Genomic DNA, 26159 nt, shown 5'->3' on the forward strand with positions numbered 1-26159 from the left:
AACAGCTCCCCTATGAGGAAAGGCTGAAGAGGTTAGGGCTGTTCAGCTTGGAGAAGAGATGGCTGAGTGGGGATATGATGGAGGTCTTTAAGATCATGAGAGGTCTTGAACGAGTAGATGTGACTCTGTTATTTACACTTTCGAATAATAGAAGGACTAGGGGGCATTCCATGAAGTTAGCAAATAACACATTTAAGACTAATCGGAGAAAATTCTTTTTCACTCAACGCACAATAAAGCTCTGGAATTTGTTGCCAGAGGATGTGGTTAGTGCAGTTAGTGTAGCTGGGTTCAAAAAAGGTTTGGATAAGTTCTTGGAGGAGAAGTCCATTAATGGCTATTAATCAATTTTACTTAGGGAATAGCCACTGCTATTAATTACATCAGTAGCATGGGATCTTCTTAGTGTTTGGGTAATTGCCAGGTTCTTGTGGCCTGGTTTTGGCCTCTGTTGGAAACAGGATGCAGAAGTTGGAGAGCATCACTCTGGTGTAGCAAAAAGTGATCCTGTAGCAAGGAACTGCTCTCCAGGTGATGCACTGTCCTCTCGCACTGAGGATGAGTCTCAAAGGGCTACTGCGCAGGAGGAAAGGATTAGGTTGATCGTCATAGTTGGTGATTTGATTATTAGAAATGTAGATATCTGGGTGGCTGGTGGATGTGAAGACCGCCTGGTAACTTGCCTGCAGAGAAATAGTTCAGTTGTAATTCCCAGGGAGGTCAGAGCACATTGTGATGTCATCAGGCATTTTGAAAGCTACCCTGCCATTGGTTAATAGTCAGAAGTAAGCACAAATTTCCTTAACAAAGAAGGAAACCTGAGCATCATGACATGTTCTGGTCACTGCATTTCAAAAAAGATATAGCAGTATTAGAAAAGGTACATAGAAAGGCAACCAAAATGATAAAAAAGATGGAGTGATTCCCCTATGAGGAAAAGCTAAAGAGGTTTGGGCTCTTCATCTTGGAGAAGAGATGGCTGAGGAGAAATATGATAGAGGTCTATAAAATGAGTAGAATGGAACGAGTATATATGAATCAGTTGTTACTCATTCAGAGATTACAAACACTAAGGGACACACAATGAAGTTACTAGGTCATACATTTAAGATAAATAGGAGAGCATATTTTTTTAATCAATGCGTAATTAAACTCTGGAATTCGTTGTCGGAGGATGTGAAAAAAAAAAAAAAAAGCTGTTAGTGTAGCTGCGTTTAAAGAAGACTTGTTCAAGTTCCAGGAGGAAAAGTCAATAAACTATCATTAAGGTGAACTTGGGGAAATCCACTGCTTTGGAATTTATAGATCTTTTGGGATCCTGCCAGGTACTTGTGACCTGGATTGGCCACTGTTGGAAACAGGATACTAGGCTTGATGGGCCTTTGATCTGACCCCGTATAGTAAAACCCATCCCCTTGTTTGTGCTGCAGCCACTTGCTGAAGCTTAACTAAGGCAAAGCAGTATTTCAGTCTAGGAAAAAGGTGGTTACACAACTGACAACAGAGGATAGGGAAATTTTTATACTTTTTATCTGCCCCAGTATAATTTTTGTGCCTACTTAGCTCCAGCTAACTGACAGTGATCCAAGCTACTATATACTATACACTGCTAGAGCCGAAGGCTTCTAAGAGAAGTCAAGTGTAACTTTTTGTGACAAATGTGTGCTTACCAAAGTGTCCAAAGGTATTAGATGGTGAAAAGTAGATGGAAAATGAATTTTGATCCTATCACTTTGAATTTTCTCTTGTCCTTTCTTTGCCAGGTTCCAGCAGGCTTCTGGTGTCAAGAGTCCTCAGAGGCTCGGATGTTTGTTTAGAGGGAATATTCTGTTTTCTAAAACAAGTGATGCACAGAGATAAATGATAGCGTCTCATTAGACTATCTTAATACATTTCTTGACTAGCTTTAGGGAGTTAACACTCCTTTCCTTTCCTCAGGTCTAAACAGAAATAGCAGGTCACAGCAAGAGAGGTCATTGCCAGAAAATACAAGTGAATCATAAAATGCAATACAATGGTAGTGTGAAGGGGATGTGTTAGCGTGATGATAAGGTGACAGAGAGGCAGTAGAATTATTTCTGGTACTGATGTTTATGTGACTTCCAAAGTGTTTGATCAATTAAGCTTCAAATGTCTTAAGCTACTGGGTTGTTTTAAATTCCCCCATATTTTATGTTTTACTTGTATCTTCTGGCAATATCATTTATCATCTAAAATGAGGTAAGGGAATGTTAATTCCTGAAAACTATTCAAGTTGTATATTGTTAGTCCAATAAAAAGGTATTGCCTTATGATATTTTTTGTTTATTATTGTTAATCTTTATAACCATGCATTCAAGTAGACTAATATGACAACCATTCTACTTAAAATAAGTTAAAAAAAATGATTATTCTGAACATAGTCAATAGTCACTAGGCTTTACGAATAAGGATTATTTACTTTATTTGCAGTTAATACCTATATTACATCCCTAGTTCGTAAACCGGTGTTGCTGTTAGTATCTCCTGCCTTTAATGCTTAGACATAAGAACATAAATTGCCATACTGGGTAAGCTTAGAACATAAATTGCCATACTGGGTAAGACCGAGGGTCCATCTTGCCCAGCATCCTGTTTCCAACAGTGGCCAATCAATGTTACAAGTGGCTGGCAAGTACCTAAACATTAAGTAGATCCCATGCTACTAATGCTAGTGTTAGCAATGGCTATTTCCTAAGTCAACTTGATTAATAGCAGTTAATGGACTTCTCCTCCAGGAACTTATCCAAACTTTTATTAAACCCTGCTACACTAACTGCACTAACCACATCCTCTGGCAACAAATTTCAGAGCTTAATTGTGCGTTGAGTGAGAGAGAATTTTCTTGGATTTGTTTTAAATGTGCTACTTGGTAATTATTGAAGTGCCCCCTAGTCTTCTATTATCTGAAAGAGTAAATAACTGATTCACATTTACCTGTTCTAGACCTCTCATAATTTTGTAGATCTCTATCATATCCCCCCTCAGCCATCTCTTCTCCAAGCTGAACAGCCCTAACCTCTTTAGCCTTTCCTCATAGGGGAGCTGTTCCATCCTCTTTATCATTTTAGTCACCCTTTTCTGTACCTTCTCCAATGCAACTATATCTTTTTTGAGATGAGCAACCAGAATTGCAGTAGACAGTACTTAAGGTACAGTCTCATCATGGAGCGATACAGCAGCATTATGACATTTTCCATTTTATTCACCATTCCTTTCCTAATAATTCCTAACATTATTTGCTTTTTTGACTGCTGCAGCACACTGAGCCGATGATTTCAATGTATTATCCACTATGACGCCTAGATCTTTTTCCTGGGTGGTAGCTCCTAATACGGAAGCTAACATCGTACTATTGCCAAGTGGCCCCACCACATTACCTCTCTCACTAAATCCTGCATTCCACTAAGAATTAGATCTGAAATAGCTCCCTCTCTCGTTGGTTCCTGAACCAATTGTTCCATGAAGCATCGCTTATTCCTTCCTGAAACTTTGTGTCTAGCATGTCTTGATGTTACCTTTACCCAGTCAATATTGGGGGAATTGAAATCTAATATAAATTTGTTGTGAAACTACAGTTTCTCCTTCAATGTGCTATATATTATTATTAATGTAAATTAATTTGTGTGACGGACCGTCATAACACCCACGGTATACTAGCTGTTATAGCTTTATGTATTAACCGCTACAGGTCATTTTTAATCATCGGTCCAAGTCCTTTTATTAATAATTATACTTTTTCATTTTTTCTCATATTATTGCTTTTTCTTAATTTTTCTTAAAATTAATGTGGAACTGATACTTCCCGTAGTAGGTGACAGTGCTACCGCGCTTCAGAAAATCCAATTCTTTTGATGTCGCTGCCTCACTTCAAAGAATTAATTTTACTCTGGGGACAGTTGTTCAACGAATCCAGTCCGACGTACGTTTCGCAAAGCTGCTTCAGGGACTGCAACCAATGTGAACAACATTGGATTTACCAATTGAAAACAGTGACCCCTCATGGACTTAATAAGGAAATTGAGTGGATTCACTTTATGTGAACATCACCAGTCAGCTGAATTAAACACACAGGTGTAGTATAACAGGTTACATATAATCAGTGGTGATCTCGCGGTAACCTTGCTTAGACGCCGACAAGAGGAAAAGGCAGCAAGGTTTGGTGAGTCTGTGCTCTTCTCTATAACCCTGGATGTGCCTTTTGCATTTGAATTTAGTTTAAATAATAATATACAGCACATTGACGGAGAAACTGTAGTTTCACAATGTATTTATATGAGATATTGTGGTTCGTTGTGCATCAAGGTTAACTGTTATTATTTTTGTGGGAATTGAAATCTCTCTTTATTACTGCCCTGCCAAATTGGTTAGCTTTCCTGATTTCTCTTAGCATTTCATTGTCCGTCTCATCATTTTGGCCAGGTGGATGGTAGTATACTCCTATCATTATGCTCTTACCCAACACACATGGGGTTTGTACCCATATAGATTCTACTGTGCCTTTAGTCTGTTGTATGAGCTTTATTCTGTTGGACTGTATCGCCTCCCGGACATAAAGCACCATACCCCCACTAAGTTGATCCTCCCTATCATTGTGATATAATTTGTACCCTGATATTCCAGTGTCCTATTGGTTATTCTCCTTCCACCAGGTCTCTGAGATGCCAGTTATGTCTATCTCATCATTTACTGCCATACAGTCTAACTATCCCATCTTACTTTTTAGACTTCTGGCAGTGGCATACAGTCATCTCAAAATGTGTTTTTTGTTTGTTCAAGGTCCTGCCTCCTTCCTCTAGGTGTGCGGTCGCGCCTCTCCTCCTTATTTAAAGGGCCAGCAGTAGGCTGTCCTCCTAGGCTCCTCCTGCTGACGTCCTCTAGGCATTTCCTCTTCAGCCCTATAAAGAGGGCCTTCCTTCACTCCATCGTTGCCTTCGCAGGGAGTTAGTCATGAGTTGGATTGCTCCTGGATCTTCAGTTCCAGCTCTTCATTCCAGGAGTCCTCCATGATCCTTCCTCGCTTCTTCAAGGCATTCTGTTCTTTGTTGGTATTCCTTGTCCATGTTTCCTTAACCTTCGTCTTCATCTTTGTTCCATGTCCTGGTCTCTCGTCGGGTCCCGTCTTCTTGTCTCCAGATGTCCAGCTCTCCTAGTCTTCGGATGTCCAGAGGTCTCCCTTGTCTTCTGATGTCTTTGTCCGTCATGTTCCAGATGTCCCTGTGGTCCTCCTCTCTAGAGGTCCCTGATGTCCAGATGCCATAGATGTCCAGTCGCCCTTGATGTTCTCATGTCCCGAGGTACCAGTGTCCTCTTGTATCTGATGCCTTACGTTCCAATCCTGATGTTCCAAGTTCCCAGTCCTGTTCTTGATTACCCGAGTTCCAAGTCTCGATCCTGATGTCCCTTTGTCCAGTCCCGATCCTGAAGTCCCATCAGTTCCTAGCTCCGGGTTCAGCTTTGCCTCGCCCTGGCCTTTGGCTCCGGCTGACCTTTCCTGGGAGTAAATCCGTATCGATTCCGTGTCTGGAGGCTGGAGCTTTCTTCCAGTTGGATCTGTCTTTGTGTACTGCTCAGATTCCTCTTTTGTCCTGAGCCTCAGTCCTGCGCAAGTTCCGCTCTCTGCATGGTCCGTGACCAGCCTCTTCAGGTTGTGTAGGGCGCACAGTGGGACAGGGTGGTCTGCGACCAGCCCACGTCGCCTGTGTAGGGCGCCCTGAGGGGCAGTGCCTATCTAAGTCTCCGAATATCCTGAGTCCTTGTCCTCGTTCTTTTCAAGCTTCAAGTGGTCTTGTCCAAATTCCAAGAATCCTTGTCTCATCTCATCTGAGTTCTAAGTCCTCATCTGAGTCCTTCCAAGTTCCAAGTCCTTGTCTGAGTCCTTCCAAATTCTAAGTCCTCGTTTGAGTCCTTCCAAGTTCCAAGAGTCCTCGTCTGAGTAACTGGAATCCTCTCCTCAGTCTACGTCTGAGCATCTTACGTCTGAGTTCCAAGCGTTCTCATCTCGTCCAAGTTCCAAGTAACCTCACCTTGTTCAATTCTTCAAGCCTAGTCCAAGTCCGCGGTCCCATCTTGTTCCTAGTTCCAGTACCGTCGTCTGTCCTCAACCTCTGTCCGTCCTTCCGCATCTGCCGCTCCCTAGTGGCAGGTCTGACAAGGCTATCGAGTGGCTGGAGGGCTACCCCAGAGATCAGCATTGCGTTGCTGGGTCTCTATTGGTGCGTGCAGGTTTGACGGCGGTTAGGGCTCGGTGGTCAGCCTGTTCCTCCCATGCTTGGACGCGTCTTGCCTGCCGCGGCAATTCCACTGCGCTCCTCTCTGCAGTCGCATCGTGGTCCAAGGGCCACATCTCCCCGGAATTGGGATTGCTCCCTAGCGCTCCCGCAACACCCCAAGAGGTTGCCCAGTTGCTTACAAAACTGAATCCCTCTTCCCTGCACCATAGTCTCATCCACACATTGAGATCCCGGAGCTCTGCCTGCCTCTGGGGACCTGCACATGGAACAAGGAGCATATCAGAGAATGCCACACTAGAGGTTTTGAATTTCAGCTTTCTACCTAAAATCCTAAATTTCGCTTCCAGAACCACCCTCCCACATTTTCCTATGTCGTTGGTGCCCACATGTCTAAAATCCTGTCTAAGTGACACATGAGGATCGCAGGCAAGTTACCAGGCATCCTGCAGTAGAAGAGGACAAGAAGACTCATCTACCTACTGTTCCCAGCAGCCCCCGGGAGAGGACTCCAGAGGTTACAGCGAGCATCTAAGCTTCAAACTCCACAGCCCCAGCTTCTAGAGGCCCCGCACCCCTTGCAGTAGAAGGGGTGCGGGGCCTCTAGAAGCGCATGCCATTACTCAAACCTCTCAATCCAGTGGTAGCATTGAAAGAAGATCATTTTGCTGGTGGCTGAAGAGAATTGGTAAGTATTGCTTTGGGAAATCTTAGGAGAGGTGAAATAGTGGGATATATTCTTTAGAGTTTGTATGCCTGAGATAATAAAAAAAAGTCAGAGGGAATTAATTCTAGTATCTGTCTTTCCCTCCCTCCCACCCATCACCCCAGCTCATACTTTGATTTATAGGCAAGAGGCACTTTCTCAATAAAAATCAATTAGGCCCTTATCTAAATCATATTATTGCACTAGCTCTTATTGAAAGTTTAATTATCCCCTTGTGGGTCACTACCAGATTAGTGAATACACCTGTAAATTTAAAGGATTCTAATTGTATACATTCCTACTCCCATAGCAATCTCACTTTACTAGGTACTCAACAAAATTAAGATGAAGGCAGCAGTCCAGCAGTAAGAGGGGGGGGGGGGGGCCTTCCAGTCTTTTGCTTTGAGTGTCACATGTATGATTTTTTTACCTGCTAGTGAGATGTTGTATGTGTGCACCCCGTGCCAAGAGCTCCTGGTTGCCAGAGAACAAGTCTGATCTCTGGAGGCTAGAATGACAGATCTGGAGATGCTGAGGCAGACAAATAGGTATGTTGATGAGACCTTCAAGGACATAGTAGCCAAGTCCCAAATCCAGTCTGGCAGCCCTGGTGCTGCCTTGGATCAGAAAGGCCTCCTGGTTGGAGAGCGTCACCCTGGTGTAGCAGGAAGTGATCCTGTAGCAAGGACCTGCTTACGCCAGGATGTGTTGCAATCACAGACACTCTTTAGCCCAACTGTATAAATTTCTCCACAATTTAGGTACACATTCAGTTAATAGCAGTTTGGCAATGTGATTTGTGCATTAATCTTGATAGAGGGAATATAAGAACATGTAATATATCAATGTATAAATCCACTGTGAATGCTACTTCATGAATTATAATTTTGTAGTTTACATAGAGTGATTATTTCCCCAAGTACGAGCCAAACGTATGAATATCATTGGTTTTGATCATTGTAAGAAATGTTCTATGGCAGCTGCCACTCTTGTACACTGCTTGTGGTAATGTCTGCGGATATTAGCATTTTGGGGGTACTGTTATCTGAATATTGGCAACTGTGACTAAAAATTCGGCATCCATCAATTGTGGCTCTGCTATATTGCATTATCTATCCCAGGGAATGATGATGGGAAAGGCACATAAGTTGTTGCTGGTTAAGGCTTGTTTATTAATGAAGTGTTGTATACTTCTTAAATGGCTTGATAAGCTCCCACCTGATATTGGGATGTGCTGCTCACAAATGTTTGAAAAGATTACTATGAAATACAGAGCTGAGACCTGAAAATGAAAAAAATATAACATTTTTATAATGCTATATGGCAGGGGTCGGGAACCCATGGCTCGCGAGCCAGATATGGCTCTTTTGAGGGCTGCATCTGGCTCGCAGACACGTGTCGCCATACTTCGCGGTTCCCCGCTGACCCAGCTGCTCCCCGGTCCTCCGTCGCCCGGGCTTAAAATGCTGTCAGCCCGGGCGGAACGCGGCAGGACAGCTGGAGTCAGCGGCACCGGCGTGCTCTCTTCTCCTCCCCCTCCCCCCCCCCCGCGGCCCGGAAGAGGAAGTGGAGAGCATCGGGTGCCTGCGCGGGAAGAAGAGACCACACTAGCGTGGTCTCTTCTTCCGCGCAGGCACCCGATGCTCACCACTTCCTCTTCCGGGCCGCGGGGGGGAGGAGAAGAGAGCACGCCGACTGGAGTCATCCGGGTGCCTGCGCGGGAGTCATCGGGTGTCAGCCGGGTGCCAGCGCTGGAGTCATCGGGTGCCTGCGCGGGTCTTCCCGCGCAGGCACCCGATGCTCTCCACTTCCTCTTCCGGGCCGCGGGAAGAAGAGAGCACCGGCGTCCTCTCTTCTTCCCGCGGCCCGGAAGAGGAAGTGGAGAGCATCGGGTGCCTGCGCGGGAAGAAGACTGCAGCGCGGCTCGGAAGAAAATGAAAATCTTCAACGGCGGCCGATGGGACTCCGCCTTCGCCTCCGCGAGGGCTGAAAATGAAGGAGGTTAGCGTTGGGTGGTGGCTGCTGCTGCCGCGAGTTCCCGGGGGGGGGGGGAGAGAGAGTGAATGAGCGAGCAAGCATGTGTGTTTGAGATCCTGTGTGTGTGAGTGAGAGATTGCATGTATGTGAATGATTGAGAGCCTGTATATGTGAAAGAGAGTATGTCTGTGATTGAGATCCTGCCTGTGAGAGAGAGAGCATGAATGTAAGTTTACCATTGGGAACCTGTATGTGTAAGTTTGTAATTGAAAACCTGTTTGTTTGAAAGAGTATGTGTGTATGATTGAGATCCTTTGTGTGTGAGAGAAATCATGTGTATGTATGATTAAGAGCCTGTGTGTATAAGTAAGAGAGAGATCATGTGTGTCTGTGTCTGATTGACAGCTGGTTTAGGTGATGGAGCATGTGAGTATGTGATTGAGAGCCTGTGTTTAAATGAGAGAGAGAGACCATGTGTGTCTGTGATTGAGAGCTGATTTAGGTGAGGGAGCATGTGAGTATGTGATTGAGAGCCTGTGTGTAAATGAGAGAAAGAGAGGACATGTTTGTAAGCATGTGAATGAGAGTCTGTGTGTGAGAGAAAAAGACAGCATGTATTTATGTGATTGAAAGCCTGTGTGTGTGTAAGCGTGAAAAGATAGACAGCATGTGTGTAAATGTGTAATTAAGAGCCTATATAAGTGAGAGAGAAAAAACATTTGTATATGTGAGTGACTGAGAGCATGTGTGTATAGGTGTGTCATTGAGAGCCAGTGTGAGAGAGAGCGCTGGTATGTGACAGAGAGGAGAAAGTTCCAAGCAAACCACCCCACCTCCTGCTAATTCAGAACAATCTCAGGACACCTGGATATCAAACGTTCCCAGGTATGCAGAGCAAAAAAATTTTTGTATCCTTATTATTTTTCATTACTGGATCTTTGTGTCTGCTATTTTGAAATATTTTGTTGGTATCTGGAAATGTTTTATATGAGTTTTTAATTATTGGATATTCCACTCATCAGCTGTTTCGAAATATGTTCTTTTTGTTAGTACAGTTTTACTGCTGATGATTTTATATTTCTTGATTTGTTTTATAAGGATGTGTGATGTTTCTTTTTTCCTTTGTTACACTGCATACAGAGACTCTGGCTTGTTGCAGTTTCCAATTCAGTTTTTGTCTGCATGCTTCTTGTTATGCGTTTTGGTCTCTTTATTCTATGTTAGGTGAGGGACAGCACGTGATTCAGGTGAGGTTTTCTGCTGGCGTGTAGTTTCTGTGTAGGACTCTATAGCAGCCTGACTTGGTCCGTTTTCCTAATAGGAGATGTATTGGTGTCTTAAGGCCTGGTGTAATATTTTCAGAGACTTATTGTACTTTAAAAGTGTGATCTTACATAAAATGCACACATTTACTTGTATTTAGTTTTAAACATATTGTATGGCTCTCATGGAATTACATTTTAAAATATGTGGCGTTTATGGCTCTCTCAGCCAAAAAGGTTCCTGACCCCTGCTATATGGGAACCTTTTTTACAGACTTTGGATCCAGATATGAGACGAATTTATAGTTTCCTAAAGATTCATGCTACACTAAACTGTGTTGTTCCACTCTGCACTTCTTCCTTGATTTCTATGTCGGGTAGGGAAGGGGAATTAGGGAGAAACTGGAGGAAAATTCTTTGTACTTATGGAACTGTTTGTAATAAAAATGTTTATTACAAAAAAACAAAATTACTCTTTGAGCAGAGCCGGTATTTGCCGATTGACAGCATCATTCAGTTAATGGGTAATTTGAAATAGTGCACCTATTGACAAATGAAAGTCTCCCCCCACATGTTGCTTATCTCACCTTTTTAGGTCAGACGGAAGATGTGCTCATGCTCCTCGGATTTGACGTGGATCCCAGTATTCCTGATAGTCAATCTCGGTGTGCTGGCGACCTGCTGAAGAAAAATAAAAACTTCAAAGCTGAGGACTTGATCAAGAAACACTTGGCAAGGCAAACCAGCTCTTCCTCCCTCCCTGCAGGACCGCCAGGTACTGGGGCATTTTGTGAGGACATGTGATGCATAAGCTGGTTTACAGCTATGATTGATTTTCTATGTTTGCAGTATTTTTTTTTTTTTTTTTAAATTTCAGACTTTGTGATTTTCATTTCACAGCTAAAAGTTAAAAAAAAAAATATTGTCATGGCAGTCATGACTGTGCTGTCAGTTCAGCACAGGCCGGCCCTACGAATGTGTTAACAAGAGCCACACGCCAGCCGTAACTGCTGCCCTTATGTGTGGTGCATTGTGATATTTTCCCATTTCCACAACCACTTGACCAAAACACAGTAAGATCTTTACCTGTTGCTCCTAGCAGTTGTTTATACTTTCCTGACAAATATTTATTGTAATCTGTGGGGTATGATGGCCACTGTCTGTCACTCCAAGACTATAACAGAGGCAGGTATTGTTGCATGATTTGTACTCACAAGCAAATTTTCAAAGGGCTGTGCGTGTAAAAAAAACAAAAAACAAAACAGGGGTTATGTGCATGGCCGGGCCTTGCGTGCTGCGCGCATTTTCGAACAGGCCCAGCCGTGCGCAGATGTGCCGGGCCCTGAAAAAGGGGCAGGCCGGCCGTCTCGGGGAAGCACACGCCGGCCGGCTGCCGATGCGCGGGAAATACTTCTGCTCTGGAGAGGAGCATTAAGTAGTAAAATAAAAAGATTTGGGGTAGCTAGGTAGGGATTAGGGGTTGGGGTGGAGAGGGGAAAAGGAAGGAAGGTTAGGCAGGGGGTAGGCAGGGGGGTAGGGAAGTTCCCTCTCAGTCCGCTCCTTAATTGGAGTGGATTGAGAGGGAACTGGAAAAAAGGCCACTCGCATCGCCGTGTGTAATTTGAAAATCCCCTCGCGCACACGTGCGCGAGCAGATGTTAGAATCCGGCCGCGGGCATCGTATTTTATAACATTGCGCGTCCATGTGTGCGCGCTGGGAGCCGTGCGTACACGGACGCGCGTGTGGTTTTGAAAATTGACACACACACACACACCCCCCCCACCTCGGTGTACTGAAGAGTTTCTGCCTCTTTCCGCTGGGAAAATGCTTTATATGTCTTGGCCCAGTGTGTTTTATCACCATATATGGATTTCTGCTATTGATCAGGATTAGAGTCCCAAACTAATACTTCACTGAGGGAATTCTGCTGGGCCTTTTCCTATATCTTTTAAACAGTTTAAACTATTTAACAGCGGAAGCATTTTTCACCCAACTTTGTAGATAATGAGATGTGAAGGAAGAGAAAAAAAATAACACACAGCCTGCGAAAGGAAAAATGCTGATGAGCTTTAGCTGTCGAGAAAGCAGGATCTTTCAAATGATTTCAGGTTATAAACAGATGCCACTAGAGAAAATGATGAAGCAGATGTGGAACTTGTGTTCACTTGCAGACGAGCATGAAAGGGTATCCTCTGAGGATGAAGGAGTTTCTCTTCTCACTTCGCTAGAGCACTTCTCTGCATTTTGTCAGCTGGAAAAGAGGAATCCCGAGCAGCTGGCAAACTTTATGAATCACGAGAAGGTCCGTGGCTTTCTGAAGCTGCTGGCCTCTGTAAAAGGTACAAGTTCCCATCTTTTTGAGTGACTACCGCCTCTATGCTCTTAACAGGGGTACTACTATGTGTCTGTTGAATACAAGCTTGAAACCCTTTTCTGGTACATATTCAGGAATTAGTTCAGCATGCCAAACCTTTGAATGGAAGACTGCTGTGACTTTTTTTAAATAGTAGTGCAAGTGAACCATGCAATTATTTAGATGGAAGGCATGTCTGTTTTAATATATTGGTCTTTTTTTCTGTTTTGTTACTTAAGAGATATAAGGGTCAGTAAACACCTAGGTGGTAACGATTATGGGGAGTGATGAATTTTCAGTGGTAACGATTATGGGGAATGGTGAATTTTCAGTGTCCCCCGAAGAAGCTGCAGCTATCCCTCAATCTGCAAGTTAATTTTCAAAATGAAACTCCTTAAAAGAGTTTCTCTTTGAAAATTTGGCGGAGAGGGAGTGGAGAAGGGGGGGACCTGGTGCAAAGTAGATGCAGAATTTTCAAAGCCAGGTCCTGTTTGTACTTCATTTGCCCCATGTCCGCTCCCTTTTTTTGATTGGCTAGAATCTGAATACCTTTAGCCATGTTCCGGAGGGTGGGGGGGAGTGGACAAGGGAAGACATTTTCAAAAACAGTGTTTACATGGGGTAAACCATTAAACGTTTGAAAACTGCCTTCCGTATTGGACTAACTCATCCGGTCAGCAAAGAAGCAGCGCGGTTACGTTATTGAAATCTGTCGCCGCTCCAACAAAGGGAGCATAGCTCTAGAAAGCTGGTCGCAGATGTATTGGCTGGTCACTACGAAGTATTGACCAGCCAATACATAACTACGATGTATTGGCTGGTCACTACCAACCCCCTCCTCCCACGAGCACTGCTTTCTTCCACTGCTGATGGTACCAACATTGATAGTTGGGCAGCACTCTTTCTGTGGGCCACCCGACACACAGTTAATGATCCTGTCTTGTCTTCAGCACTGGCCAGTGCACGGTGGCCGACACCACAAAACACACACATGGGAAAGCCCTGTTTGTATCAGAATTTATGGGAAAATAAATAATAAATTAGAAACCTACCCCGCCCCCCACAATAATTCAGGTTGGACCAAAACTTAATCAATGCGTATGCTTTGGGGTGATTAATAATCCTAAATATTTTAAGAAGTATGGTACTTTTGTTTTGGATTTTTTTTTTTTTCATATATGGAGAGAGAGAGCAAGCTATTCCATCTCCATGCTGGTTTTATCTGTTCTTCCTCTGAGAGATGCTGTTTTTTGTAAATGAAGTGACCAGCTCTGGCTGTCATCTATTAATGTTCTTGTTTTTGTTTAATTATTTTTTAAAGTTCCACACGCTTTCAACTTTTGTAGCATTCCAAAGAAAGCAAACTTGAGAGAATTATTCCAGTAATGAATCCCTGAAATGGAAGAGTCAGCAGTTTATTGTACTGATTTTAGAGACCTTGGATGCATGCATGCTTTAGCAGTATGTCTGATGCGTATTTTTAATGAATAAAGCTCTTATGCTACCTAGATTTCTGTGGGAAAAAAAACTATATTTTTTTCCCATCATTGGTTATTATGTGCATGTGCCTTTTCTTTCAGAAATCCCCCCAGAAGCTGTCTGTGACATTTCCGACTTCTTCGCCAATCACCTGGTCACGCAGCTGCTCCACAAGCAGAAGTGGCATGAGGTCTTGCTGCTGTTGAGCAGAAATGCCAGCAGGAAGAGCCCTGATGGGACGGTGGGAGGGCTCCTTAAGAACTGCCACCTCCCGGACCTCAACATTGGCAGCATCATCAGCCAGCTCAGCACTGGGAGCAAGCAACGTATCCAGCTCCTGAAGTGCTTGCTGGATAGAGGAGGTATTAAGAATGCGCATGTCCTCTTAAAAGTTACCATTCCATGGCCAGGACCTAGCTTGTTTTATGCCCAGGGAACTTCGGTCTAAATCAAACACTGGGGGAAAGAAAGCGAGAATTTTTTGTTACTGTATTTAATGTTACATTCAGATAGGGAACAGACCATTAGCATCAAATCTCTCCTGTGGTGCTGGTATTCAGCTCTTTCACCATGTCACAGAGAGGCAGGCAGTTCCCCATCTGTTAATATATAAAGCTAAGGAACCATGAGCTATAATAATTTTGTATTTCTAGTCTGGATTTCCCTGTACATACCAGGATCAGTCCAGACTGCTGGGTAATGCATTCCTTCCAGCAGATGGAGTCAGAGAAAAGCTGAAAAACACCCCCCCCCTCCCCCCCAGATATACTGGTGTGCCACCTGCGTTACTTCAGTATTTCTCTGACTCCAGCAGATATCAGAGGGACATAACCTGCGGTCCTGATCCTTGTCAAATTTCCAGATTGATTTTTCATCTGACAGGTTTGCAAGTGGCACTCAGCCTTACACCTTTGACTAGACCAACCTTTTTTACAAAAAAAAAAAAATAATAATAATAATAAAGAGGTTTTCTTCAATAGCAATTTTTTTCCAGGCGGTGCTGAGGCATATTTAAAGGCAGGCAAGGCAGGGCATTGCCCTAACGCCGTGGTACCCGGAGAACCAGGGGGAGGACTTACCGGTGGGCCGGTCACTTTCCCCCTTTTCATACCAGAGACATTGCGAATTCCTCTGAGGGGGGGCTAGCAGAGTGTGCAAGGAAGTGTTTTCCCCTGTTGGAGGGCTGTGATATATATATATATTAAAAAAAAAGGGGGGGGGCATTTTAAATTTGGACGGGCCTTTTATTGGCTCAGCCCTTTCAGCCCCAGCCTGCCACGATTTCCTGGGCCTCCGGAGGAGGTGGACTCTTTACCCGGCTGCGGCAGCTGTTTTCGCGCACTTTTTCATGCTGCGAGGATCGTCTTGTACAGCCTCTGGGGAGTCGGAGGTGCGGCTCCCCCGAGAAGGCCTCTGCTCGCGGTGTATCCCCGGGGGCGAGGGGCCTTCTTGGCGGCCGATTTCGGGGCGGGGCTCTTCGCCATGATTTCGTGGCTTGCGGCGAGTTCAGAAGGCTCGAGGGCAGAGGCCTGCTCCGTCCCCGCTCGATGTGGGAACGGCGGCCATCTTGCCTGCGCCAAGCTCCGACGCTGACATTGCCTCAGAAGGTGATGATTTCCCTCCTTTCTGTCCGCCGGCCTTAAGCCCTCAGCATAACCGCGATTTGCAGCCAGATCCAGCTCTTCCCTTGCCTCTACCTGGGGGGGGGTCCTTAAAGAGGCAGCATCCATTTTCATCCCAATTTGTATTGTTGATGCATAGGGCATACTTAGAGGCTGAAGCTGATTGGGAAGTATCGCTTCTCCCTCCGCCTAAGCTTTTCAAGCTTGCTCCGGACCAGGGGAAAACGGGGGCTCGGCTCCTGCGTACGGCTCCGGATTCCGGACTCCTCGAGCCTGCGGACCCAGCTCCCCAGGACCCCTTCGCTCTGGATATGGGCGGGAATGTGGACAGTGCCGTTCCCTTAGAAGGGGATGATCTGCAGATACTTTGCTTATTCAGCAAAGAGGAATTAGATCCCTTGATTCCACATGTGCTGCAGGAGCTGGAGATTCCGGCTCCGCAGCCAGAGGCGGATCCTTCTCTGGGAGATTCGGTTTTATTGGGGCTTTGAGCCCCGCCGCAAACTTTTCCTTTTCATCCAAAGCTATTCCAGATTGTGTCCAGGGAATGGGATTCACCTGAAGCCTCCTTAAGGGTTAGCAGGGCCATGGAAAAGCTTTATCCGCTGCCAAATGAATCTTCAAATCTTTTCAAGATTCCCAAAGTGGACTCAGCGGTCACAGCAATAGCTAAACACACAACGATTCCCGTGACGGGAGGCGCGGCGCTTAAGGATCTTCAGGATAGAAAGCTGGAAATCTTGCTTGAGCAAATTTTTGAGGTGTCTGCGCTTGGTGTGAGGGCCGCTGTCTGTAGCAGCCTCATGCAGAGGGCCACACTCCGCTGGATTCAGCAATTGCTTATGGCCCAGGAGCTCCCCCCGGAGGAAGCTGAGCAAGCAAACCGCATGGAATCTGCGGTTGTCTATACAGCGGATGCATTGTACGATCTTCTTCGAACCTCTGTGCGTACTATGTCTTCAGTGGTCTCCGCAAGACGGCTGCTATGGCTCCGTAACTGGTCGGCGGATGCCTCTTCTACATCTCAATTGGGTTCTTTTCCCTTCAAGGGAAAGCTGCTGTTTGGAGATGAGCTGGAACAGCTTATTAAAGCCTTGAGGGACAACAAGGTTTACAAGCTTCCTGAGGACAAACCCAGACAGTTTCACCCCTCCAGTGCATTCAGAGGCCGTTTCGGAGGTCAGCGCCGTTTCCGTGCAGGGAGGGGTTCTTCCTTTGCTCCGAGGCAAATGTCGACACGGTCACAAGCATGGTCGCATTCCTTTTGAGGCAGGCGGCCTCAGTGATCATGGTTTCACCCCCAACAAGACTCCACAATGAAGGGACGCCGGCCCATTCCTCCATCCCGCAGATCGGGAGGCGGCTTTTCCTGTTTCGGGAGGAATGTGTCAAGATAACTTCGGACCAGTGGGTTCTCGACATTATAAATCACATTTACGCTTTGGATTTTGCTCGGCCGCTTTGCGATCTGTTTCCAGTGTCACCTTGCGGTTCTCTGGCAAAGCAACAGGTGATTGCTCAAATGCTGTCTCGATTGAAAGCACTGGGAGCCATTGTCCCAGTCCCATCAGCTGAGCGTCAAACCGGTCGTTACTCCATCTACTTCGTGGTTCCCAAGAAAGTAGGCACATTCCGGCCAATCCTGGATTTGAAGCAGGTCAACTGAGCTTTGCAGGTTCCGAGGTTTCGGATGGAGACTCAGATCCATCATTGCGGCCGTCCACAAGGACGAGTTTTTGGCCTCTTTAGATCTAACGGAAGCTTACCTGCACATAGGGATCCAGGCGCACCATCAGAAGTGCCTAAGGTTCATGATTCTGGGAGAGCATTACCAGTTTTGCGCCCTGCCGTTCGGATTGGCGATGGCTCCAAGGTCTTCACCAAGGTGATGGTGGTAGTAGCGGCTTGCCTCCGGCGGGAAGGGATATTAATCCATCCCTATCTGGATGACTGGCTCATTCGAGCGAAGTCGGTGGTGCTTTGCAAGGTAGCGATGCAGTCGGTTTTGAACCAACTACGGTCGCTAGGCTGGATCGTTAATTACGCCAAGAGCCAACTGGTCCCATCCCAGGTGTTGGAATTTCTGGGAGCCCGCTTCAACACTTCTGTGGGCAAAGTTTTCCTTCCCCAGCAGCGGATGGAAAAGTTAATGTCTCAGGTTCGGCGCCTGTTGGCCCTTCCTTTGCCCACGGTGTAGGACTATTTACAGGTTCTTGGTTATATGGCGTCTACCCTGGAGTTGGTTCCATGGGCTTTTTCTCATATGCTACCTTTGCAGAGAGCGCTGCTTTCCCATTGGGATCCCAAGTCGGAGGACTTCCACCTTCACTTGCCTTAAATGGAGCCGGCCAGGACCAGCCTGAATTGGTGGTTGGTCCCTAAGCACCTTCTTCAGGGAGTGGACTTGGAACCTCCACCTTGGATAATTGTAACGATGGATGCCAGTCTGACCGGTTGTCAATCCAGGTCTACACAGGGACGTTGGTCTCCTCAGCAGGCCAAATGGTCCATAAATCCAGGGCGCAGGGCAGTTCGTTTAGCCCTGCGCCAATTCTTTCCCCTGATCCACCACCGGGCGGTACGGATTCTATCCAACAGTGCGACCATCGTGGCTTACATAAACCGTGAAGGGGTAGCCTCTGAAGCGAATCAGTTGATGGTCTGGGCGGAACGCCATCTGACTCGTATCGCGGCCTCTCACATAGAAGGAGTGGACAATGTTCAGGCGGATTTTCTCAGCCGACAGCGGCTGGATCCCAGAGAATGGGAACTGTCCGAAGAGGCGGTGCAGCTCGTGACTCGCCGGTGGGGGACCCCGCAGTTGGATTTGATGGCGACTCGGCTGAACACCAAAGCGGCTTGCTTCTTCAGTCGCAGAAGAGAGCACGGGTCGGAAGGGGTGGATGCCCTGGTGCTCCCGTGGCCTCCAGACGTTCTCCTCTATGTCTTTCCTCCTTGGCCGTTGGTGGGAAAGGTTCTAAGGCGCATAGAATCCCACCGGTGTCCGGTCATTCTAGTGGCTCCAGAGTGGCCAAGAAGACCGTGGTTTGCGGATCTGATCAAACCTAGCAGTAGACGGTCCTTTATGTCTGAGTCATCTGCCAAATCTGCTGAGGCAGTGTCCCATATTTTTCGATCAAGTGGATCGCTTTTGTCTAGCAGCTTGGCTTATGAGAGGAGACAATTGAGAAAGAAAGGTTATCCAGAGGCAGTGATTTCCACTCTTCTTCGGGCTCGAAAGACCTCTACTTCTCTTACCTATGTTAGGGTCTGGAAAGTGTTTGATTCATGGTGCAGTGGGTTGAAGGTGTCCCCACAGTGGACCACTATAGTACATATCCTCGCGTTCTTACAGGACGGCTTGAAGAAGGGTTTGGCGTATAGTTTGCTCTGAGTACAGGTGGCGGTGTTAGGCTGCCTACGGGGTAAGATTGAGGGTTCCTCCATAGCGGGCCATCCGGATGTTGCTCGTTTTTGCGGGGTATCAAACATTTACACCCACCGGTGCGGGCAATTTGTCCATCCTGGAGCTTGAATTTGGTTCTCCATGGTCTTTGCGGTTCGCCGTTTGAGCCCATCAAGCGGGCTACGTTGAAAGATTTAACTCTCAAAACGGTGTTTCTTGTGGCCATTTGTTCGGCCAGATGTGTTTCAGAACTTCAAGCATTGTCATGTAGGGAACCGTTTTTACGAATAATGGACTCTGGTATCTTACTGCGGACGGTACCTTCCTTTCTGCCAAAGGTGGTCTCTGCATTTCATTTCAACCAGTCGATTGAATTACCAGCCTTTCCGGAGGTGGATAAAAGCTCTCCTCACGGTCAGGATATGAGGAGGTTGGATGTCCGATGGATCCTTTTATGGTATTTGGAAGTGACTAATGATTTCCGTCTGTTGGATCATCTTTTTGTCTTGTGGAATGATCCAAAGAAGGGACGTAAGACCTCCAAAACTACCATTGCCCGTTGGCTGAAGGACGCTATTGCTTCCACGTACATAAGTCGCGGATGTCCAGTCCCTGAGGGTCTTAAAGCCCATTCTATCCGATCTCAGGCAGCATCATGGGCTGAAAGCCAATGTGTTTCGCCTCAAGAAATCTGCAGAGCGGCTACTTGGAAGTCATTGCACACATTTGCTAGGCATTATCTGTTGGATGTCCGGGATCCAGCTGCAGATTCTTTTCGGAGCAGTGTGCTTCGAGCAGGACTCTCCGGGTCCAACCCCATTTAAGGCAGCTTGGGTACATCCCAGCAGTCTGGACTGATCCTGGTATGTACAGGGAAAGGAAAATTGGTTCTTACCTACTAATTTTCATTCCTGTAGTACCAAGGATCAGGCCAGACGCCCACCCAAGCATTTACAGTTCAGGAGAGTCCGCTCGTATTCTTTATTGTTTTTTCTCTTTACAGATAGTGCCGCTTCAGAGTTCTGAAATTCGCGCTTCTGCATAGTTTTGAGCAGATTCTTGTTTAACTACAAAAAAAACCAAAACATTTTTTGGATCTTGAGGGATTCTTTGCTTGATCTAGTCATTGGTTGTTTTAAATTTACTTCATTCTGCTTTGATATTGATTATACTGAAGGATTGCAGGTGGCACACCAGTTTATCTGGGGGGCTGCTTTTCAGCTTTTCTCTGACTCCATCTGCTGGAAGGGAGGCATAACCCAGCAGTCTGGACTGATCCTTGGTACTACAGGAACGAAAATTAGCAGGTAAGGACCAATTTTCCTTTCTGATCTAACGCAAGGTGATATATAGTCTTCCACCCCCCCCTCCCCCCCAAGCGTGATAAGTCTTACCCCAAAGACCTTCCAGTGTAGGCGAGCACATGAGACAATGGTAGATAAAATGGCTGTCACAAGGATTATCAGTGGGGAAAAGCGGGATTTGAACCTTGATTCTCAACCGTTTTGATTTGTTTTTATATTTTTTATATCATGTTTTGATGGCTTTTAGCATGAACTTTAGTATTGATTAACATTCTCATCCCCTAAGTTATTAGCTGTTAGGAAATGATCCATTTCAATATTGATTCAATATGCATGACTTTTGCAGTACAGCATTGTCTCATAATAGAAGTGAAGATTAATTCTACACCTTCCACCCTCCCTTCCCTCGCCCCTTTAGCACCTCCTGATGGGTTTGGAGCCAGCTGTGAAAAACCCCTTTGCATTTGCTTGAAGAAGGAAGATTTTGAGTTGGCGTATTTGTTGCTGAGCCAAGGAGCAGATCCTCAAAGTCTGTCTTTTGTAGAGGGTGACACTCCCTTGCATGCTGCAGTTTCCATCAGTTTAAACAAAAAAGGTAAAGAATTTATAGCTGGGCCTGGCTGCATTTATTGGCTTGCTTGTTTGTTTATTTTTGGGGGGAACAGGATACTTGTTTGGAAACTTGTTATAAGAATGGTGTTCCCAGTTTCCATTTTTGGACTAGGTCCTGCACATACATGCCTTAAGGAAGATCCCCTCATCCCTTCTCCCAACCTTACCACTCCCATATCTCTTCTGCTATTTGGTACCTGGCTTTGTTAACTTGCATTTTGTTTTTTTCTAAGCATAAATGTCGTTTGGATTTGCTGTCTAAACATACCATTTTCATTCCATTGTCTTTCAGATGACATTGGTTTACACATCCTAAGCCACCTTCTTGACCTGTACAGCTCAAAGCCAGATGAGTTTCCGTATCTTGAACCGAACATCCAGAACAAGCAGGGAAATTCAGTGATGCATGTGCTCTTTCAGGGTGCAAGCACAAAGCAGAATAATGCAGTGAGCATAAAGAAAATAATGGACTTGCTAGCGAAGTTTGACATCAACTTGACTTTAAAGAACAAATTGGGAAAAGATGTGAGGCATAGAATTAAAAAGAACGATCCACGGCTGCTTATGTGGAATAAAGCTGTGTCGGAGAACAAAAAGAAGCACAGGCAAGATGTGTCTGCTCAGCCCGTGAAGCCAACCAAGCCTCTCAACAGTGATGCCATACAGTCAAAAATGCCACCCCATTCCTCCTCTCCTGCTTCATTGCCATCAGCTGCTGAACCACAGGGTGATGCACAAAAAATAGACCTTGCTGTAATTGACACTGAGCGAGCAGTGGGCAAGCAGTTGTCTGTTCCAGAACTAAGAGAACCAGACAAGGCATTAACTCTGAGGGAATGTTTAGTGCACATAATTGCATGCCTGATCCAGCAATTTGTATTGTGTAAACCTCTAAAAGAAGATATTTTTTTGATACCAAAGCCCCCTCTAGTTGCTGCCACTGAAGAAGTAAAGAATAGGTCATCAGATGGTCAAGGAACTGAGTCTTCTCCTAGTACTGGAACTGCTGATAATGACATCAACATGCTAAAAGGTGATGATGTTGATAATACACCTGGTAGGTTTGACCTGAATGAAGATGGAGAACCGGATGGACAAAATGAAGATGCAGATGACCTTGCAAACATACAGGATTTCGATAGCATGACATGGGAAATTGAATGTACTTCAGATGCACTGAAGAAGCTAGGGAGCAAAGCTGTACCCCATCATATGAAAAAGAAAATTGTTCTTATTGTTCAACAGCTTGGTAATGGGGAGTGGGTACAAAGTCTTCAGAAGCGTCTAAAATACTTGAAAAGTGACATTCAGCTCTATGAAGCAAAATTGGACAAGGGAGCCAGGATATTATGGGAGCTTGCAATTGACTTCTCACCTCGGTGCAGTGAAGACCTAGAAAAGATAATAGAGACAGAACAGTCTGTGCATCCTGTGGAAGCATCTGGGAGAGTTTACACAGAAATCATTCGAATATGGGACATTGTTCTTGACCATAATAAACTCAACCATGCTATAGATAATATATGTAGTGCATACAATCGTGGTTTGACCTGTATCTTGCGGAAAAAGCTGAAAGGTATAAACAAAACTCAGCTTTCTTCTAACTTGAGCATACAAAAGCGTATTCCTCGATGTTACATTGAAGACATTGATTACTTAATATCTAGGGAGCCTGTTTTACCTGATTATTTCCCCCCAGCTAGTGCAGTGGAAACAGAATATAATATTATGAAATTCCATAGTTTTAGTACTACCATGGCCTTTAATATCATAAGTGACATGAATTCCCCTGTTGAGTATCCCTTCAGAGTGGGAGAATTGGAATATGCAGTAATTGATCTCAATCCCAAACCCCTGGAAGCAATCATTTTAATTGGGCGCAGTGGAACAGGGAAGACCACTTGTTGCTTATACAGACTTTGGAAGAAATTCCATTCCTACTGGGAAAAGGCCGAGGAGGTGGGAGGACCTTGGCTAGCTAAACAAACATGGCAGAGAAGAAAGTTAAGAACTACAACAGAGATAGAGAACACAGAGGAAGAGGATGACATTGAAGAAGCAGATGAAGATGAGGAGTCAGTTGATGAACTGGAAACTCAGGATAGCATAGATGATGAACAGGATGAGGAAGATGGACCTCAGTTTTCTTGTGATAATGAAGGTGAAGATAATAATAATAGTATTGATGAGTCTGAGATGTTGGAACATTTCCATCAGATCTTTATCACAAAAAACCATGTCCTATGCCAAGAAGTCCAGAGGAATTTTATTGAGCTAAGCAAGTCTACTAAAGCAACTAGTCTTTTCAAACCAGTTGAGCCAAATGTTTACCTGCTCCAGGATCTCAAAGATGAGAATTTTCCACTGTTCGTCACCTCCAAGCAGCTGCTGCTGTTACTTGATGCCTCAATGCCTGATCCATATTTTCCAAGAAATGAAGATGGAAGTCTCAAAAGAAATATTGTGGGATGGTCCACCCAGGATGAATTAGTCATATCAGGTTTGCTAGATGATGAAGAAGGGGATGTAGAAGGAGAATATGCTGAGGAAGAGAATGCCTCAGAATCTCATGCAAAAGAAACTGATCCTCGAGTTTTTGTGACCCATGAAGTATTTTCAAATGAAATATGGCCAAAAATGGTAAAAGGCAAACATGCATATAATCCAGCTTTGGTTTGGAAAGAGATAAAGTCTTTCCTGAAAGGGTCTTTTGAAGCTTTGAGCTGCATCCATGGCATGCTTACAGAGGACCAGTATATCAAATTAGGGAGGAAAAGGGCGCCAAATTTCCAGGGAGATCGGAAAGAAGTCTATCGTCTTTTTTGTATTTATCAGCAAATCAAATCCCAGAGAGGTTATTTTGATGAAGAAGATGTCCTCTACAATTTGTCTCAAAGACTCTCCAAGCTTGATCAGCTGCCTTGGTCCATACATGAACTTTATGGAGATGAGATTCAGGACTTCACCCAAGCAGAGTTAGCTCTTTTGATGAGAACTATCAATGACCCCAACTCAATGTTCCTCACCGGCGACACAGCACAGAGCATAATGAAAGGAGTTTCTTTTCGTTTTAGTGACTTGAGGTCCTTATTTCACTATGCCAGTAAAAACTGTGCTAATGACAAGAAGTACTGTGCCGTGAGAAAGCCAAAAAGAATATATCAGCTATATCAGAATTACAGATCCCATTCAGGTACACCATTTTACATGGTTTATTATGAACTTTAAAGCTTCCCATCAATAATGTGGCTGAAAAAAATGTAATGAAAGCTTTATTTTCACCAGGTGCATTGCCTCCCAGGGTACACAGGGCTCGTGTCCTGAATCCATTGGCCTGTGCCCCAAATCTCAAAAAGCTGTTCTGTTTACTTCTGTATAGGGAACAGGAAGGGAAGGACTTGGAAATGGAGCATTGCAATTTATTTTCTTATCTGCAGTGTCTGTTCGTAACTCATCCTCTCCCCCTCTTGTCCCTGCAGGAGGGGGAGAGGAAGAGACATGAGCAGACACTGCAGGCAGCATGTGGGAATGAACAGGAACAAAGGGGTTGAATGAAGGAGCAGAGTAATTTTTTTTTTTTTTTTTGCTGTATCCTCTGCTCTAGTTTCATTCCCTCCCACCCTGTCCCCTTGTGTCAACAGACGCAGCCACAGCCTGTGATCCCCGGTCTCGGGATTCAGCTGAAGGCAGTGTGGAGGAGAAGGGAAGAAGCATCCTAGAGCACAGTCAGGGAGTTATAAGTGATTGAAGGGGCTGGAGAGGAGGTAAATGCTGAAAGGGGGGATGAGGTGATGCTGGTGATACGAGAGGGAGTTGGCGGAAGAAGATAAATGTTGATGGAGATGAGGGAGGGGCTTGAATGTTGCGAGAAGGGGAAGTAGAATGCAGTATTTTCCTATGTACAACTGTACAATCACTGTGTACAATTCTGGTCGCCGCATCTCAAAAATGATATAGTTGCGATGGAGAAAGTACAGAGAAGGGCAACCAAAATGATAAAGGGAATGGAACAGCTCCCCTATGAGGAAAGGCTGAAGAGGTTAGGGCTGTTCAGCTTGGAGAAGAGACGTCTATGGGAGGATGTGATAGAGGTCTTTAAGATCATGAGAGGTCTTGAACAAGTAGATGTGACTCGGTTATTTACACTTTCGAATAATAAAAGGATTAGGGGGCATTCCATGAAGTTAGCAATTAGCACATTTAAGACTAATCGGAGAAAATTCTTTTTCACTCAACGCACAATAAAGCTCTGGAATTTGTTGCCAGAGGATGTGGTTAGTGCAGTTAGTGTAGCTGGGTTCAAAAAAGGTTTGGATAAGTTCTTGGAGGAGAAGTCCATTAACAGCTATTAATCAAGTTTACTTAGGGAATAGCCACTGCTATTAATTGCATCAGTCACTAACCAACCTCTTTCCCTTTTCAAAAATACTCCAACATGAACATGTAAGGGAATAATTGCTTGGTGGTAATCTTGTACGGAGGTGATCCTGTGAGGGTAACCGATTTGCAGTTATCCTCTCGTGGACCTCCGTCTATTATTCTTTTATTAATTTGACCGACATCTTTTTTTATTTTTTTGGAATTTTCAATTTTTTAATTTGTACTAAAAATCCCTTCTCCCCTGCTGCTTTTCCGCCCCACTGGTATTTTATTTCATACTTATCAGGACGTCACCTCTGAAATGTCTCATGGGTACGGAGCTGCTTGTCTGACACGGGCCATGTTTCGGCACGGGGTGCCTGCTTCAGGGACTATGGGAGAATGAGCTGTGTCCAATACTGGGTTCACAGCGTGTGGAAAACTGTTGTGCTGCTTTCGACAAAGAAAAGCAGCACAACAGTTTTCCACACGCTGTGAACCCAGTATTGGACACAGCTCATTCTCCCATAGTCCCTGAAGCAGGCACCCCGTGCCGAAACATGGCCCGTGTCAGATAAGCAGCTCCGTACCCATGAGTCATTTCAGAGGTGACGTCCTGATAAGTATGAAATAAAATACTAGTGGGGCGGAAAAGCAGCAGGGGAGAAGGGATTTTTAGTACAAATTAAAAAATTGAAAATTCCAAAAAAATAAAAAAAGATGTCGGTCAAATTAATAAAAGAATAATAGACGGAGGTCCACGAGAGGATAACTGCAAATCGGTTACCCTCACAGGATCACCTCCGTACAAGATTACCACCAAGCAATTA

The 26159-nt window shown here is 45.0% G+C and overlaps 1 protein-coding gene across 3 annotated transcripts in view; it reads left to right on the top strand.

Moving 5' to 3' along the window:
* The window catches only part of TRANK1 (tetratricopeptide repeat and ankyrin repeat containing 1), a 265426-nt gene that overhangs the window by 129580 nt on the left and 109687 nt on the right, over positions 1–26159 (top strand). For all 3 annotated transcript variants that reach the window (XM_029589706.1, XM_029589707.1, XM_029589708.1), the window contains 5 exons: positions 10789–10968; positions 12366–12533; positions 14128–14388; positions 20777–20953; positions 21263–24163. In XM_029589706.1, coding sequence (XP_029445566.1) covers positions 10789–10968; positions 12366–12533; positions 14128–14388; positions 20777–20953; positions 21263–24163 — 3687 coding nt within the window. The remainder of the gene's footprint in view (positions 1–10788; positions 10969–12365; positions 12534–14127; positions 14389–20776; positions 20954–21262; positions 24164–26159) is intronic.

The sequence above is a fragment of the Rhinatrema bivittatum genome, chromosome 2 (genome assembly GCF_901001135.1).
Source record: "Rhinatrema bivittatum chromosome 2, aRhiBiv1.1, whole genome shotgun sequence".
Taxonomy (NCBI): Eukaryota; Metazoa; Chordata; class Amphibia; order Gymnophiona; family Rhinatrematidae; genus Rhinatrema; species Rhinatrema bivittatum.